This window comes from Rutilus rutilus, assembly GCF_951802725.1.
Source record: "Rutilus rutilus genome assembly, chromosome: 1".
NCBI classification, from domain to species: domain Eukaryota; kingdom Metazoa; phylum Chordata; class Actinopteri; order Cypriniformes; family Leuciscidae; genus Rutilus; species Rutilus rutilus.
The window spans coordinates 44,288,803-44,306,671 of record NC_140209.1 but is presented as its reverse complement, the minus strand read 5'-3'; the positions used below and the strand labels follow the sequence as shown (position 1 = coordinate 44,306,671).

Below are 17,869 nucleotides of genomic sequence, written 5' to 3'. Positions count from 1 at the left end.
AAAAATGTGAATAAGATTGTAGAATTCACTGACAGACACGTGTGACTTCGCAATTGCTACAACCATTTTCAAAATACTTCCCCTCAAAGTTTTTTTGAAAACCCTACAAAAGAGGTGAAATATTTAAATAATAAATAATACCTAAATTATAATAAATATTAATTAGCTTATAATAATTATATAATATATATATACTAATTATAATAAATAGTCAAATAGTTATTTTTTATTCTGTATAGGCCTAGCCTATTTCATAATTCATACTACCTATTTATCTATAGCATAAATGAATGTTCTAAAACGATTCGGTCGGTTACTATGTCCGGCTCCGTGTTAAAATGTATGGCCTACATATTTTGTCACAGGTTAGGCTACTGATATGACTGGAAATTACATCACGTGTGCACATTATTTAATAATATACTTTGACCTAGGGCTAAAACTTTTTTTAAGTGTAGGCTACCTTTAAAGGCACGTTTCAATGATGATTCGACATTGCCCTCGTGTGGACTGTAATGCGTATCACGTCGCACTGATTTAGAGCGCGTTCATGTCTTTCACTTTAAAGATAAATACTTCCTCGTATAGTTCGACACTATACAGACGCGTCCAAAACTGTCACAACCACATGAGCGAGAGCGCAGATTAGAGAGAGAGAGAGAGAGAGAGAGAGAGAGAGAGAGAGAGAGACAGAGACAGAGAGAGAGACAGAGAGAGAGAGAGAGAGAGAGAGAGAGAGAGAGCGAGCGAACTGACACACTGAAGAAGCAAATCAGTTTCCTGTATTACAACTTAGTTCCTTAACAGTTGTTTTACAGCGGCAGCCGCCAAAAGTTTCTCAAAAGTATCGGAAAATGCAAGCAATAAAGTGTGTGGTAGTCGGAGATGGGTGAGTGAAGAAAGCTCTTACATGGATTTATTAGCCAAATATGATTTTCACCGTTTACATTGAAAAGTTGTTTGTAAACATTAAAATGGTTTATCATTTCTTATTTATTAATGTTTATTAATATGAAACTGGCTTGATAGCGTTTATGACCGTTGGCTGTTGATGTCTTATAAAGCACTTATTTCATCTGCTTCGTCTGTTGGTTAGATTTAATTTCCTCATTTGTCACGTGAGACACTTTGTATTTTAGTTTATATAGCCTCAGGCTTAGGTTAGTTGCTGAACCTATAGTTCATGCTTGAATACACAATTCATATTTCTCAAATGTATTCCCAAATAAGTATATCAAATAACCTACTGTACTTACAGGTTTCATGAGTTATGTAGGCTACTACAGTTGTGTTTGGCTAAAAGATAAGCACTGAGATGAGCAATATTGGGCTGACAGTCAGATTGGGGGTAGCAGAGATATTTAAATCTTGAGAAGAGAAGAATGTTCTGAAATCATATGGTCTAAACCAGTAGTTAAGAGATACTTAAGAAGGGTCCAGGGTAAGATTTAGCTTTAATAGATTAAATCAATTTGGGGGGGCATTAATAAAATAAATAATGATAATTAATATTGGAGTTAAAAATGAACACATTTCTTGGTCTAATGTTGTTGAAGCCATATTTGAACCTTAATGATGGGCCTGTTGTGGTACAGAAGCCAAAAAAACATCGGGAAACGTTTGCTTACACAATTGGGCACTTCATCAGGCTGTAAATATTTGGGCTGTTTCTAGTGGACCAAGCATGTTTTCCATGAAGCATGCATCATAACAGTGCAAGGAACACAAGTATCTGTTCTGAGTGCGGTCATACAAAGTAGTGCAGTCAAACTGGCATCTTTTAGTCTGTTTTCAAGATGACTGACAATGACAGATAAGGACATTCTCCGTTATTCCTTTAGACCTAAACATGTCATGCTTGTTGTTTGCTTTCTGTTAAACACAGACAAACATGTTAGGTATTTCTAGAACATATGCTGACCTACAGACAGCCATGATTCAAGATGGAGGATGAGATGGCTCTGATTTCGAACCATGTGAGGCTGAAGCTGCTTTTCAAAAGGAGGAGGAGAAATTTGCATAGGAACATATATATATATGAGGTTTTGATTTGCCACATCACTTTATCTCATCTGCTGTATATAATGCAGTGAGACAGATCAATGCTGGAAGCAGAGCAGAAAGCTGCTGATGCAACAGTTATTAGGGATGTATGATGGAGGTTTGAAGTGTTGAAATGTTGTAATTCATGAATGACAGTATCAAAAGGAGCTGTTAGTGCATTGCTTTCTGGCCAGGTTCAGTGGAACATCTAACATGGCAAATGGCAGCGGGGAGAGGTGCTTTCGCTTTGAGGATATCCTGTTAAACTCTGTGCACGGTTCTCCATTTTGAAGCTGTTAACTTCCTCTTGCATTTGATGCTGTGACCCAGCTGCTTAAGTTCCTCGTATTGCTTGAAGATTAACTGGCTGAGCATTCTTCCTTGTACAGCTTAAGGGAGGAAACATTGTCTAAAAATGAGAATTGTCACTTTTTACTCAATACATTTTTTGAAGAATCTTCATTTACAGTAGATCTTTTTCATACAATGACAGCTTGAAGTTACCACAGGCTGTTCAGCTGCAACAAGGATGAAAAATAGCACCATTTAGAACCACAGATAAGTCCAAAGTAATGTGGACTAATTTGTGGTGTTAAATGGTGAATTTTTTTTTTTTTTTTTTTACTTTGGACTGTGCTACATTTGCCCACATTACATTTGGTTGTGAGACTGCAGAACCAATGACACACAATGTTATATTTGATTTGAGAGCTGCAGCGGAGGTGAATATTATCAGAGATTACTTCAATCAAAGGATTTATTTATTTATTCATTATAAGACGTGACCAATAGGAGATTGAAATGTCACATTGTGATCTCTTAGCTGAATTAAAAGAACACAAACGTTAAAGCTGCAAATTGTAGCATTGCTGTAATGGTGGTGAGAAGATTTAATATTTTGTCATGCATTTACAATTATTTGGTATATGTGGAATGTATGTTTTGAAAAAAAGCTGAGTGTGACGCTATATTACTGCATTTGAAGTGTCCATAAAAGTTTTGCATGCTTAAAGTGAAGTCTGTGGAATCAGTCTGATTATGTTAAAAAAACCTTCGCAAGACGAGTTCAGATAAGCAGAGACCGATCACAATCTGTTTCGTCAGTACACCGGCTGCTAAAGCACGAGGCCCTGCACTCAAAATCTGTAGCACACAAGCACAAGTAGGCCTACATGTACACACTAATAGTGATCACGTTGTTGTACAGTTGTAGGAAATGCAGAAAATGCTTGTGTTTTACAATCAAGGAGAGAAAAACAGAATAAACAAGTTAAAGCGACCAGGGGCACACTTCAAAAAGAGGCTCGCTGTCTCTCTTCCTGGATGACACCGCCCAACTTCCTGTCATCCTGTCACGACAATGCCAGGCCCCATACTGACTTTGCTCTCGCTCTCTTTCTCTCTGTATCTATCTAGCCTATATCTGATTCACAACTTCAAAGAGCCTCAGAATGTTTTCTGTTTTCAGCGCACTGTCTCCAGTGTTCACTGGAATTTGTGTACATTAAAATTTATTCGAGTATGCTCAGTAATGTGAGGCATGTTTGATTTCCCCAGTGCCTGCACTCACAGACTCAGTTCTGTTAATATTACATTATTTCGTCATGATTTTTTCCGTTTATGATGTTGAATCATGCCTTACAGTGCATGCACAATACACTAGAGCCTAGCCCTTCAGTCAAGTGCACACAAGTCTGGATAACTCAAATGGTGTATGGTTGTTGCCACATGTACGTATGTGTTTTTCCGTGTTTTTTTTTTTAAATATCTACAGTGCTGGTCAGAAATATGTGCCCCCTTGTATTGGTAAATAGGACCAAAGATGGCTGTAAAAAAAAAATGATGTGCATGGTTAATCCTTTTGATATTTTATTTAAAAAATTAGCAAAAATCTAACCTTTCATTGAAGTAAAAGAATTGAAAGTGGGGGGAAAATCACATTATGAAATAAATGTTTTTCTTCAAAACACGTTGGGAACAATTATTTTCCCTCTTTTAGTAAATACTTTTTTGCAACCTCCTTTTTCCAAGATAACAGCTCTGAGTCTTCTCCTATAATGCCTGATGAGTTTGGAGAACACCTGACAAGAGATCAGAGACCATTCCTCCATACGGAATCTCTCCAGATCCTTCAGATTCCCAGATCCACGTTGGTGCTTCTTCTCTTCAGTTCAGCCCACTCATTTGGATGGCCATTGCAGTTGCTTGGTTTTGTGCTCAGTCACCCATTTTTGTTTTGAATTTGATGTTTGTTTTTGGATCACTGTCCTGTTGGAAGATCCAAACATGGCCCGTTACAAGATTTCTAGCAGAGGTTGTCAGGTTTAGATTTTTTATCTGTTGGTATTTGATTGAATCCGTGATGCCATGTATCTGAACAAGATGTCCAGGACCTCTGGCAGAAATTTAGGCCCATGCCATTAAAGATACAGCAGAGTATTTCATTTTACACATGGGGTACTTTTTTATCCCTGTGTGCACCAAACCCATCTTAAGAAAAATAATTGGCAATAATGCCAAAAAAGCTATTTTTTTGTTTTTGTTTCATCTGACCATCCCAACATGTTTTGGAGAGAAACATTTATTTCATAATGTGATTTTCCCGTTACTTTCAATTATTTTACTTCAATGAAAGGTATTTAAAGGTATTTATTTTTTACAGCCATCTTTGATAATATTTACCACGGGGGCAAATAATTCGGACCAGCAACGTATACTCTATTAGAGAGAGCAAGAGATAGAAATCAAGCAAGTGTGTGTAATTAAGATAGCAAATAGTTGTGATGTGACTGAACATGTTTAGCCTGAGGCGTGTGATTTTGGCCTTGCCCTTGAGTAGCTCCAGTGATTCTTGATGCGAAGGAGATGTAGCCACAAGCTCCTGAATCCCAGCATTCCTCACTTTCACTGCCTGCATGCAGCAACATGCGCTCCACTGGAATTTGCGTCTCGTACACTCTTATTTCAGCCCCTGTATGTATTTTGCAGCTTCAGGTGACCAGGTTTCATACCGAATGTCATCATCTAACTTTTTTATGTAAGCATGCACAGTTGATTGGAGGTATTTTTGATTTGCTCTGCGGTCTGCTCTCACAGCTCTGCATGTGGCATAACTATCCCCTGATCTGACTGTGAAAGCAGTTTCTTTTCTAGGTGTATGAAAGGATTTCTGAGTATACAAATTATTTTGAAGGTATCTTCTGTTGTTGGTAATATAATAACACATACCACACATGCAGCACAGAACGCTCAGGCTTTTATTAAATAGATCTAGCTAATGCATGCCATAGGCCTACACCACTTTGAAAGTCGTCGTATTGCAGTTCTTTTCACACTACACAACTGTCTGTCGTTGCCAATGTCAGTTCCAGTCAAAACATTTCACACTACACGACTTGGATTGCAGATAGGTCTGGATATTTACGTCACATCAGTGACTATCGCTCATGTTTGAATTATCAATGAGGAGAGAGCCGATGTGTCGCTGATGACCGAGAGTTATTTAGCAGGTATCTAGACCTGTTTTCGGTTCAAGTAATGTGAAATACCATTAAAGGGGTGGTGTAATGCCCTTTTCACAAGATGTAAAATAAATCTATGATGTCCCCAGAGTGTGTATGTTAAGTTTTAGCTCAAAATTCCCCACAGATATTTTTATATAGCATGTTAAAGTTGTCACATTTTGAGGGTAAGCAAACGCACCGTTTTTTTGTCTGTCCCTTTAAATTCAAATGAGCTGCTGCTCCCGGCACAGAGGGCTTTAAGAGCTTGTGTGTTAGCAGCTCTGATTACCTCAAACACACACACTGAACATTTTATGTTCAAACCGGAGTCAGACAAAGATGGAAAGACTCAAGAAGAAGAGACAACATGTAGACAACATTTCTGAATGGTTAGTTGATGAATTTATGTAGCTTATAAGTCATTATCTTCTAGTCAATGATTAGCATATTCTGTCTTGATAATCTATAAATCGTGTTCTGGGGGCGGGGTTTATGTAGATTTTAGGGTTAGTGATGTCACTAACCCGGGAGGAATGTCGTGTAGTCCCTACCAGCCATTTGTTGTAGTCCTTAAAAAGCAATTTCTTTAAAATAAAATATCTCCCTTTGCTTTGAACTTTGAGCATTGTAACTTTGCAGATGTTGTTAATGCTCAAACAGCAACATTACACACTAACTAAAGTTAAAAAAGTGAAATCATAATCAACCACCCCTTTAAATATCTTTCAGAATCAGCGCTTCTCTCAGAACGCATCTTTGATAATTGAAAAATAGCAATCGTCACTCATGTGAACGAACACCGATTTGCCTCTGACTTTGAGCTTTTATCTGCAATTTCCATACTGTCAGTGAGCAGAAAATTAGGGCTGAAATCATATATAGTGTACGTAAGAGGCTTCAATGATGTTGCTGACTAAGTATACCCTGCTAAACTTGACATAAACTGTAAACTTGTCCCTCAAATCTGACTGGTTGAATCGAATGTTGTTCCAGGTCAAACATGTCGATCCAGGAACATGCACTTGGTTAAATCACGTTCACCGTTATTTTGATTAAAAGATCAAGGGCACATGAATTTTGTGCATGGATCAATTATTTATAATAATACTGTAATATTCCATAAAAAAACAAGATTTGTCAACTTTGATTTCATGGTGACTTTAAAAGTTGAAGTTCTTTAATAACACTTGCTTCATGAGTGAGATGCTGAACAAGCGCCCACTGCATAGTGGTAAAAGACGTCTGCACGTGTTTACATAGAAAAACAATTAAAAAGCAGTGCATGCAAAAAAAAACTTGTTCTGTGTGAACCAGTCATGAGATAGTTTAGCTTTGAGCAATGAAAAGCAATAGTACAGACAAAGTGGATACAGAATCTCTCCTTTCATGTATGGCATTGCTGTATGCGGTTAGGATTTAAACATTCAATGCCTAGGTCTTGAAAAAGTACTGCATACAATGTTCTTTGTATTTGAAAACAAATGTGTGAATTCACTATGGAAGTACAGTACACCTGTTCCTCTTATTAAATGATGGTTACATCAGATATCTAGTGTACTTTGAAGTAATTTTAGCAGCATGTGTTTTACTGAAAGTACTAAAAGTGCATTATATTGTTTGTTTTCCAGCAATCTAACAGATTTCTTTTTTGCGTTGTTGTTTGTGTTCTTCAGAGCTGTGGGAAAGACCTGTCTTCTCATCAGCTACACTACCAATGCTTTCCCTGGGGAGTACATTCCCACAGTGTGAGTACCACAACAATAGTGGAGGATTGAATTGTTTATATTTTTATGTTGAACTTGACAGTCATGGTGAAATATTGAGAGATTCTGTGGGATTGGCTATTTTCACTCAGGTTTGATAACTACTCAGCAAATGTAATGGTGGATAGCAAACCAGTCAACCTGGGCCTCTGGGATACAGCTGGACAGGAAGACTACGACAGACTGCGGCCACTGTCCTACCCTCAGACGGTACACATCACCATAAACATTTAGTGGAACACGTTCCCTTTAATACTCATAATTGTTATCAATCAATGTTTTTTTCGTGACAGATTTTAAACCATGGGGTCGGTAATTACATTTTTTTTTTATTTTTTTTTTTTATTCTCTTCTGCTCAACAAGGCTACATTTATTTAATCAAAAAACAGTAAAACAGCAATATTGTAAAATGTTAATACAATTTAAAATAACTGTTGTCTATTGGAATACATTTTAAAATGTAATTTATTCCTGTGATGCAAAGCTGAATTTTCAGCATCATTACTCCAGTCTTCAGTGTCACATGATCCTTCAGAAATCATTCTAATATGATGATTTGCTGATCAAGGAATATTTCTTATTATTATCATTGTTGAAAACACTTAATAGTTTTTGCTTAATTTTTTATTTAATTTTTTTAATTAAATAGAAATAGTCATAATTCTTTGATGAAAATAATTGAAAAGAACAGCATTATAGCATTAGAATAGAATATTGAATAGAAAAGAAATAGAAATCTGATCAATGAATCAATTAAATGTGTCCTTGCTGAATTAAAGTATCACTTTCTAGTTAATAACAACAACAACAAAACAACAACAAAAACAATCCAACTGACCCCAAACTTGTGACCGGTAGCATTTCAGTTTATTCATCAAAAAATGTCCTCTGATTATATTTTTGCAGGATGTGTTTCTCATCTGTTTCTCTCTGGTGAGCCCAGCATCGTTTGAAAACGTCAGAGCTAAGGTAAGTCCTTACGAGTGGTTTAGTCTGGATATTTGTCACACCAGCATGAGCCTATAGACACAATCCCACTGTAACCCACAATAACCCGCTGCCATTCTGTGCATTCTTCACACACTGTACCCTCATGCTTGCCCTTATACACTTGCTCGATACTGCACTGGACACTAGATGCCACTGTGCATTAATCCAAGATGCACTTACTGACCTTAATCATAAACTTATAAAGTGGACATGATGTCAACATCAGCTGCTGTAAAAATGTGAGTGGCCTTGTGAGTATTCAGACATTCACAAATTAAAGGCTGAGTTCCATCAATGGCATTCAGCTGTTTTGAATCAAGTTTTGTTATCAGGAAGCACAGAGTGTCTACAGATATAAACAAGTTCAATTTAAGACTTTTTTAATACCAATGGAAATACACATTTCATATACTATATATATATATATATATATATATATATATATACATATACAGTATATATATATATATATATATGAAGAGTTCAGATGCAAAAGCCTCTAAGTGCCATCTGAAATTTTCTTCTAGAATGATCATTTTTATAAAGCTTGTATATTTAAGTTCAATAATTTCACTTAAATGGCAATGCAAATTACCGATTAATTGTCATTTAAGTGAAATTATTGAACTTAAATATACAAGCTTTATAAAAATGATCATTCTAGAAGAAAATTTCAGATGGCACTTAGAGGCTTTTGCATCTGAACTCTTCATATGTATGTGTTAGGGCAATTGCATTTATTCTCACACTTATTGTGAAATTAATCTTACACCATTTGTCTTGTTTAGCATTGTCATTTTGTTATCATTTCCTTTATAAACCTTCATATTGAAGGGTGATTATCACAAAACTGTATGTCCTGTAAGCTTTTTTCAAGGTACATTTAGTTGTCTTTCCAAATAAAGTACACGTGGAGGGAGGCTCCAAAAGGACACCAAATAACCAAGTGATAAAAGGAAAAAAAAAAACTTTTCAGAATTCAGTGTATAATGTGTGTAAAGTGCAACAGTAAAGAGCTTGTTTACATTTTAGACAAGTCAAGTTGTGATACTGAACAGGACCACATGGAGATGCCAAAAAAGCCCCTAAACCAGCCGCCTTGACCTGACTGCATATACCTACTACAGTAAATGGATCCATTCAGAATTACTAAACACAGCAACATACACGACAGATAAATACCCTAACCTGTATGTGTGTGGAAAAAATGTGAATGTACTGAAATGTGTAAATGTGCATACAATGTGCGTCGAAAGCGCACATACAGGGTTTGTTTGTGCATCAATATAACAGACTCATGCGTGCTTACTTTACAATTCCTGTAGGTCACCGCAATCGTCTTTACCGTGATTGCAATCCTCATCCATCAGAACTTTACTAGCGAGACGCTGGTTTGCTTTATCCTGGTGAGAAACGTATTGCGCATCACAGTGGTGAGATACGTTCAGTCTCTACCTCAGTTCTCTCTTATGACGCAGTAACTACCGCGGGAAAAAAAAACTTCTTCCGTCTGTCCAATGATAGACTGGAGAAATTTTTGTGGTAATGTAATCAAAATTGAATTTAAAACAAGGCCTTTTATTATGAAAACTTTAAGACATTTTAAGAGTTTTTAAGGAGCTGTGGCCACACACATCATCTTTACCTGTATGTTTTCCAGCCAGTCAAAAGGTTCATTCAATACTGATTCTATTTAATAACTTATTTATCTACCTCACACTCACAAAACCCCCTAAGGGAGTATAAAAACAGTGCCAGCAGCAGTGCAGCTGACCTTGACGTGTTCTCCATTAATGCAACTGTAGATGCCTGACAGATACACACCGCTTAGTGTCCTGCTAAAGGTACCGTGTTTAAATTGCTTCTGTTTCACCCTGACAGAGTGATCCCAAAAGAGAATGCTCTTTTATAAGTCAAAATGGCGGTTCTCTGCTGAGTGTGTAGCGCAATCAGAAAATAATCTAGAGTCCTAGGGGCAAAAAGAGATGGTGTCGTACTGCCTGCTAGCGTTCAGGCGATGTAGAACGGTTCAGGTAGGCTTGATAGGTTACCTTTGACTCTGGTTTGTGATTCTACACAGATCTTACCTGGTCAACAATGGGCAACCAGCATATACTTAAGCATAAACAGAATATACGTTTTTTATTTTGTCAGGGATATGTTCTGTTTAGAAAACTAAGTTTGATGTTTTTTACATCATGTTCTCTCCGCTCAATAGATCATTGTTTGAAAAGATTATTGATTGCAGGATCTGTTCACAACAAAGTGCAGTTTGATTGGAGAAAATCTGATGCTTTAAAGGGATAGTTCACCCAAAATTTTTTAGAATGTTGTTTAGAACCAAGTGTTCTTCAAAATATCTTTTGTGTTCCACAGGAAAAAGAAAGTCGTACAGATTTGCAGCCGTGAAACAATACAATAATGTTCAATTTCTTAAAGGGTTAGTTCACCCAAAAAGTGAACCCAAAATTACTCACCCTCATGTCGTTCCAAACTGTAAGACATTCGTTCATCTTCAAAACACAAATTAAGATATTTTTGATGAGATCTGAGAGCTTTCTGACTCCTTGAAAGTGGTAATAAAGTTGCTGTTTATGGAGGGGTTAGAGAGCTCTCAGATTTCATCAAAAATACCTTCATTTGTGTTCTGAAGATGAGAAAATGTATGAAAATTAGATTTTTTTTCTCAAATCAGATCTTTTCAGGCAGACTGTCTGCACTATTAATTGCAAGTGATCAAATAATATTTGTGTGTCCAGACACACATAACTCCTCCGTCTCACAGCAAAATGCTGAAATCTTTGGACACTTTCCTGCATCCGGTTTGGAAGCCTCGTCACATACGTCACATACTTTTAAAATTCTGTAAAAGTTAATTGGCATTGTTGCTATTTCATCAACTAATTTTAACAGCCCTATTGTAAAGTGTTAACGATGCAGTGCCAAATTGACGACCAGATTATCTTTATTGTTATGTTAGTTTGCCATCAGCTATCAGATTAACTCTGTGACTATGATAGCAAAACTTTGTATTGCAAATATGTGACCCTGGATCACAAAACCAGTCACAAGTCGCATGGGTATATTTGTGGCAATAGCCAGCAATACATTGTATGGGTCAAAATTATCGATTTTTCTTTTATGCCAAAAATCATTAGGATATTAAGTAGAGATCATGTTCCATGAAGATATTTTTTTAATTTCCTACTGTAAATATATAAAAGATTTATTTTTGTGAGTGAATGCAGCACAATCACAAACATAAATGGAAAACTTTAAAGGCGATTTTCTATTTTATTTTTTCAATATTTCGATTTTTTTGCATCCTCAGATTCCAGATTTTCAAATAGTTGTATCTCGGCCAAATATTGTCCTATCATAATTATTTATTCAGCTTTCAGATGATGTATAAATCTCAATTTCAAAAAAATTACCCATGTGACTGGTTTTGTCGTCCAGTCTCACATATTAGCCAAAATGAGCATGGTAATATAAAGCTGCATTTGTGAGACAGCAACTGATGGTGTAGACATACAAAAAAAAAAAAGAGATTAACATTAACAAAAGGAATCGTGATAATAAAACTCAAACAGAAAGATAGCTTTATAATATTCTACTGCCTAGATTTCTTTCAATAATACAGACAAAAATGAGAAAGCAAAGAGGAAGCAAGTTCCTTTTCTGCTGAGTTGTTGTTGTTGTTATTATGCCAGACCTTATCACGACCCCCCGCAGCACATTTAAGGTGCCTGAGATGGAACGGAAAGCAAATTGTTTGTGATATCAATAATTCTAGAACCACTAGAGGCTTAATCCGGTCCAATTTACATTGCTTAAAATCAGCTCTTGCATAAACAAGTCCGCAAACAGTCCTTTGAATTGTTATTAAGTTCAAACAATGGCAATCTCATCTCGCCGGTTCCTTAATGCTTTATGCTTTCACTCCCAATCAAATACCTTCAGAAGCTTCTTTCACTCTTTGCTTTTTCTACCCTCCCAGTCTTTCCCTTTATTATTTCAACAGTGTATTCCTGAGTAGTAACCATGGTAACACTAACCAAATGCAAATGTAGTCTTGATAGATTGTGCAAGGTTGAGGAGACAAATTAAAATCTATTTAAAGGGGAGAGGAAAGCACATAGATACACATTGCAAGACGTCACGTGACCCGTGCTTACGCACCCATTCGGCAGCAATCATGGACAAGTTAAGTGCGAAGAGATCATTTCTAATTACTGACAGAGGCTGATAGTATGTGAAAACGTGGCGCTGCAATAAGGGTTTGCTTTGACTTAGTCAGAAAGCGATGCTCAGAGAGCACACCACCCACCCGCCAATCATATATGCTCACAGATACCACTGGAGACATGCTGATCCCTAACGAGGCCCGCCATTTTGTGCCTCTAAACCCTTTTGAAGTCTTTTATTAATATGTTTGAAGAGAGGAAACAAATAAAGCTTTAGTTGCATAGAAAAGCTCTAAGTGTTGAGCTTCTCCAGATCAAATGTAGGACTGAAAGGGAACAGATGAACAACTAGTCATGAAAGCATCAAGGAGAGGTTTGTTTATTGCTCTTTTTAAAGTCATCTTTATGTGCACTTAAGTTCAAAGTCATTTCACTCGGCGACCATCTTAGAAGTGCATTTCCCATCTCTTTGAATGGGGAAACATCAAATTATCCATAGCTATTCACCAAGCTTACGATTACATGACCAATGAAATCTAACAACAATTGTCTCATAAATTTGGTTTCTTATGTTAAAATATACTGTTTAAAAAGCGTAATTTTCACGCTGGACCAGCCAATGCGCATGTGCAGCCATAAGCGTGCATGTCAGAACATTGACTGTTTCTAAAGCATTTTATTTAGAAGGCAGTACTTATTTCGCCTTCCCATTCATAGTAAGACCAGCTTTCTATATATAAAGTCTTTGCTTTAGTTTGTTCTGTTTAGTTTAGTGTCTGTTCTGCATTTATAAAAGTACGAAATTGCTTCAGATTGTTTACTTCAGAGTTCAAAACAGCAGTAACGTCTTCTACAGTATTAGCTTATAAATGGATGACTGCTTTGCCATTGTAAATGGTGTTTTGCCATATAAAACTTGAGTCTGGGATGGCAAGGACACCGTGGGCTTACTGTAGCAATGCTCTTGTGCCCATTGATTGTTCAAGGTCTGCTCAACGTGACTGCATGGGTTGCTTTGTGAATGGAAACAATGGTGTTTATGAGTGTCAGATTAAAGACAACATTCAGAGGCCAGGCCTTGAAAAGTGCAGCAGTCCTTGTGTGCTATAGGTTTTCAAAAATCTTTTTCCTCCGCTCTGCAGTGATCAATTTAGAAACTGTTTTTGCTGCATTTTTCACATACTCTGCACATTTTCTGAGATACTACTGACATTGTTTGAGCTTTCTGAGCTTTAACAAAGTATTCAGTTGGTGCTTTTCTGAGGAAAATCTTTTCAGTGAAAAGGCCTTGGCACATCTCAACTTGACAGACATCAAGTGGAATAAACTGCACGTTAGCCTGTATTTTCACTTCATTCTGAATTGGAACTGAACGACTTGCACAGGGATTGTGGCGTTAGTAGCAGATAGGAGCAAGCAGTGGAAGCATCAAAAAGTAGAAGAAATCTCAACTCTTTGCAAATGAATAGCTTCATAGTCCATGTATTTGACAACAGACAGGCAAAGAGAAATACCATAGAGCCTAGAGATGGACTGATAATCAGGAGTGAATTAATTGTTCTGATCTGCTCCTCTGCTCCCTCTAGTGGTATCCAGAGGTGAGGCACCACTGCCCTTCCACTCCAATTATTCTGGTTGGCACCAAGCTCGATTTGAGGGACGAGAAGGAGACCATCGAGAAGCTGAAAGAGAAAAAACTTGCACCAATCACTTACCCACAGGGTCTTGCACTGGCCAAAGAAATAGGTGAGGCGGCAGAGTCGGATTTGTTCTTTTATATCACTGGATGGCATTACACCACTGTTCAAAAGTTGGTGTCAGTAAGATAAAAAAAAAAAAAATGTATACTTTTGTTCAGCAAGGACGCATTTAAGTGACAGAAATACATTTATAATGTTACAAAAAATTCCATTTCAAATAAAAGCTGTTTTTTTACTTCCTGTTCATCAAAGAATCCTAAAAAAATGCATCACAGTTTCCACAAAAATATTAAGCAGCACAACTGTTTTCAACACAGATGATAATAAGAAATCAGCTAATTAGATTGAGCAGCAAATCAGCATATTTGAAATATTTCTGAAGGATCACGTGACACTGAATACTGTAATAATGATGCTGAAAATTCAGCTTTGACATCACAGGAATAAATTGCATTTTAAAATATATTCAAATAGAAAACATTTATTTTAAAATGTAATAATATTTCACAATATTACTGCTTCCACTGTAGTTTGTGATCAAATAAATGCAGCCTTGGTGAGCAGAAGATACTTTTTTTCAAAAACATTAAGAAATTGGTTACATGTACAGTTAACTTACAGTGTGAATATACATTTAAGTGAGTTAAGAGTAATATCAAGTAACAACATGTGCTTTCTATAGAGCCAGGATTAGGAATGGGGTTTGGTTTAGGGTTAGTTGCATGTAATTATACATAATTTACAGTTATTAAAACAGTAGGTACATGTAACATATGTAACAATGACACTGTAAAATATAAGGGTATAAGGCTAATATAAGGCTTAAGATTCAAGACAAATGCAAACACTGTTTATTGTCTGGTTTCTTTGTAACATATAATTACCACATAGTCTCTAAAATGCAATTTTTTTTTTACAAAGCACTACATATCAGGCTACAGTTTTAGATGCTAAATGCAATTTGTTCTCAGTGTGATTTAAACTAGCATTTGGGAGAACACATGGGCTAGTCCTCCTACACGTTCAAGATATGACAGATTTGTGCACACCTAATACACCCAGACATCTGGTGCTAAGTTTCCCACTCAGAACGAATCAGAGATGATTCAGTACTATGCTTAAAATATATAGAGTGAGAATAATAATAATAATAATAATAATGCATTTTATTTAAGGCGCCTTTCAAACCACTCAAGGTCACCATACAACAAGTAGCAGCAATACCAATATTAAAACAGAAAATAACAGTAAATAACAATGGCAATCAAAAATAGCAATAAAAAAGTACTAGACTTGAATGCACAAAGTAATCATGGAAGATAAGCAATTCTGAATAGATGGGTTTTAAGTTTGACTTTAAATTGAGCTAACGAGTCTGAATTACGGATGTTGACTGGGAGAGAAGACGAGGAGAAGCACGGCTAAAGGCCCTATGGCCCATGGTGGTTAGGCGAGCAGAATGTGTATGGAGGAGATCCAGTGAAGAGGAACGGAGAGTTTGAGAAGGGGTGTAGGGCTGTAAGAGATCTGGAAGGTAAGGTGGAGCGAGGTTATGAAGAGATGTGTAAGTGAGGAGGAGAATTTTAAATTCAGTCCAGAATTTGATAGGAAGCCAATGTAGCTTTTGGAGTGATGGAGTGATATGTTGAATAGGTGGAGTCCGGGTTATGATACGGGCTGCAGAATTCTGAATCAGCTGGAGTTTATGAAGAGAGATTTGTGTGGTAAACCAAATAAAAGAGAATTACAGTAATCAATGCGGGAGGATGCACAAGCTAATGAACAAGAATAGCGGAACTACGCGGAAAGAGAAATGGACGGAGGCAAGCAATATTGCGGGGATGAAAAGAACAAGACCTGGCTATGTTATTAATGTGAGCTTCAAATGAAAGGGTGCTGTAGAAGATGACCCCCAAGTTCCTAACCTGGGGGGAAGGAGAAACGGAGAACCGTCAATGGATAAAGTAAAACTGCAGGACCTAGAGAGAGTAGAATTAGTGCCAATAAAGAGTACTTCAGTCTTACTGCCATTAAGTTTGAGGAAGTTTCGTGAAGGCAGTTGGTAAGACAGGCAGGGGGGAGAATGGAATCAGGGTTTGTAGATACATAAAGCTGTGTATCATCAGCGTAACAGTGGAATTTAATACAGAATTTGGAAAAGATATTACCGAGTGGGAGAAGGTAGATTAGGAACAATAGGGGACCTAGGACAGAACCTTGGGGTTCAGCTGTGGTTAGCTGTGGTCCAGAATTAATTAATTTTTTTTTAGTTGTACAAACTGTGTACGGTTTGAAAGGTATGAAGTGAACCAGGCACAAGGAATACCAGTGATACCAATATCGGATAAACGGTTTAAGAGAAGCTGCACTCAAGTCAAGTAAAACAAGAATAGAAAAGAACCCGCCATCAGTAGCCATTAACACATCATTAGTTATTCTCACAATGCTATGCTTAGAACGAAACCCTGACTGAAAACACTCATACAAGTTATTATTACTAAGGTGAGCATGAACCTGTGCTGCCACTGCTTTTTCAAGAATTTCTGAAATAAATGGAAGATTTGAGATGGGACGGAAATGATCTAGATTGTTAGAAAGGCGGTGCTAGTAACAAACCTGATATGTGTGCATGTGTTTGTGTGCGAACAGATGCAGTAAAATACCTGGAGTGTTCTGCTCTCACTCAGAGAGGTCTAAAAACGGTGTTTGATGAGGCCATCCGTGCTGTGCTCTGCCCACAGCCCACCAAGGTCAAGAAGAAGGGCTGTGTGCTGCTCTAAGGATGCACGGTATGTTTTCATGTGTGTTATTGTTCTGTTGAGACAGAAGAAGTCAGAGAGGGAGAAGGGCATGCATAAAATTTCACATGTGACCTCAATTATAGCGAACAGCTTTTGTTCTATTACTGCTTTACAGTTGTCCCGACTTACAAACGCACTTCCTGGTGTAAGTTAAAGACAGTAATTCTGCTTTATGTCAAAGGCTATTCTTTAAAAAAGAGGATGTGAGGAGATGCAAAAAGTAGAACATGCACTGACCTTTTCTTCTTTCTGCCTCCAGATTTGTCACTGTAAAACAGGTACCAGAGAAATCCACTGGTTTTCTCCCACAAACCAACAAGGGATGCAATTGCATTATGAAAGCCTTTCTTCTCTTTTTAGCTGAATATAACTCCTGAATATACCACATTGATGCCAATGAAATAATATTGTTGTTGACAAAATATTTAATCATATTTTAACTGATGTATTGTGTTATATTGTGTATGAATCGTTTTTGTTCGGTACACAGTTGTGTATTGTTTTCTCAAGACAATATAAAACAGGTGATCTTCATTTCTTTACCAAAAAAAGCACAAGTACTTGTTACACAAAGCTGAACTCAGAGGGACTTTTTAGACAGATGAGTCACTTCCACATAATACTTGTATAGTTATTTTTGGCCAAAATAAACTGTACAACTCTTTCCAAACAGCTGTCTTTTTTCTCCATTCTACCTCTTGTCTAAAGAGCTCACTCATAATAGGTATATAATTAGTACACATCGTTTTCAGTGAATGTATTTGGAATTCTTTGATTCAAGTGCTCTTAGGTGCCAATTATACTGTAGTGCCTAATGCCGAGAATGTGATACAGATCAGCATGATTTCCCCATTGAGAGCAGAACTTGAGCTTCCCATTGC

General features: G+C 37.0%; 1 protein-coding gene across 1 annotated transcript; it reads left to right on the top strand.

The window, feature by feature from the left end:
* The first annotated feature begins 591 nt into the window (after window positions 1-591).
* Window positions 592-17,658, top strand: rac2 (Rac family small GTPase 2). Its single transcript, XM_084420863.1, has 7 exons — window positions 592-889; window positions 7,220-7,291; window positions 7,402-7,519; window positions 8,217-8,279; window positions 14,074-14,233; window positions 16,837-16,976; window positions 17,248-17,658. The coding sequence occupies exons 1-6, from the start codon at window positions 855-857 to the stop codon at window positions 16,965-16,967; spliced, it is 579 nt and encodes a 192-aa protein (XP_084276989.1). The 5' UTR covers window positions 592-854; the 3' UTR covers window positions 16,968-16,976; window positions 17,248-17,658.
* The last annotated feature ends 211 nt before the right edge of the window (window positions 17,659-17,869 follow it).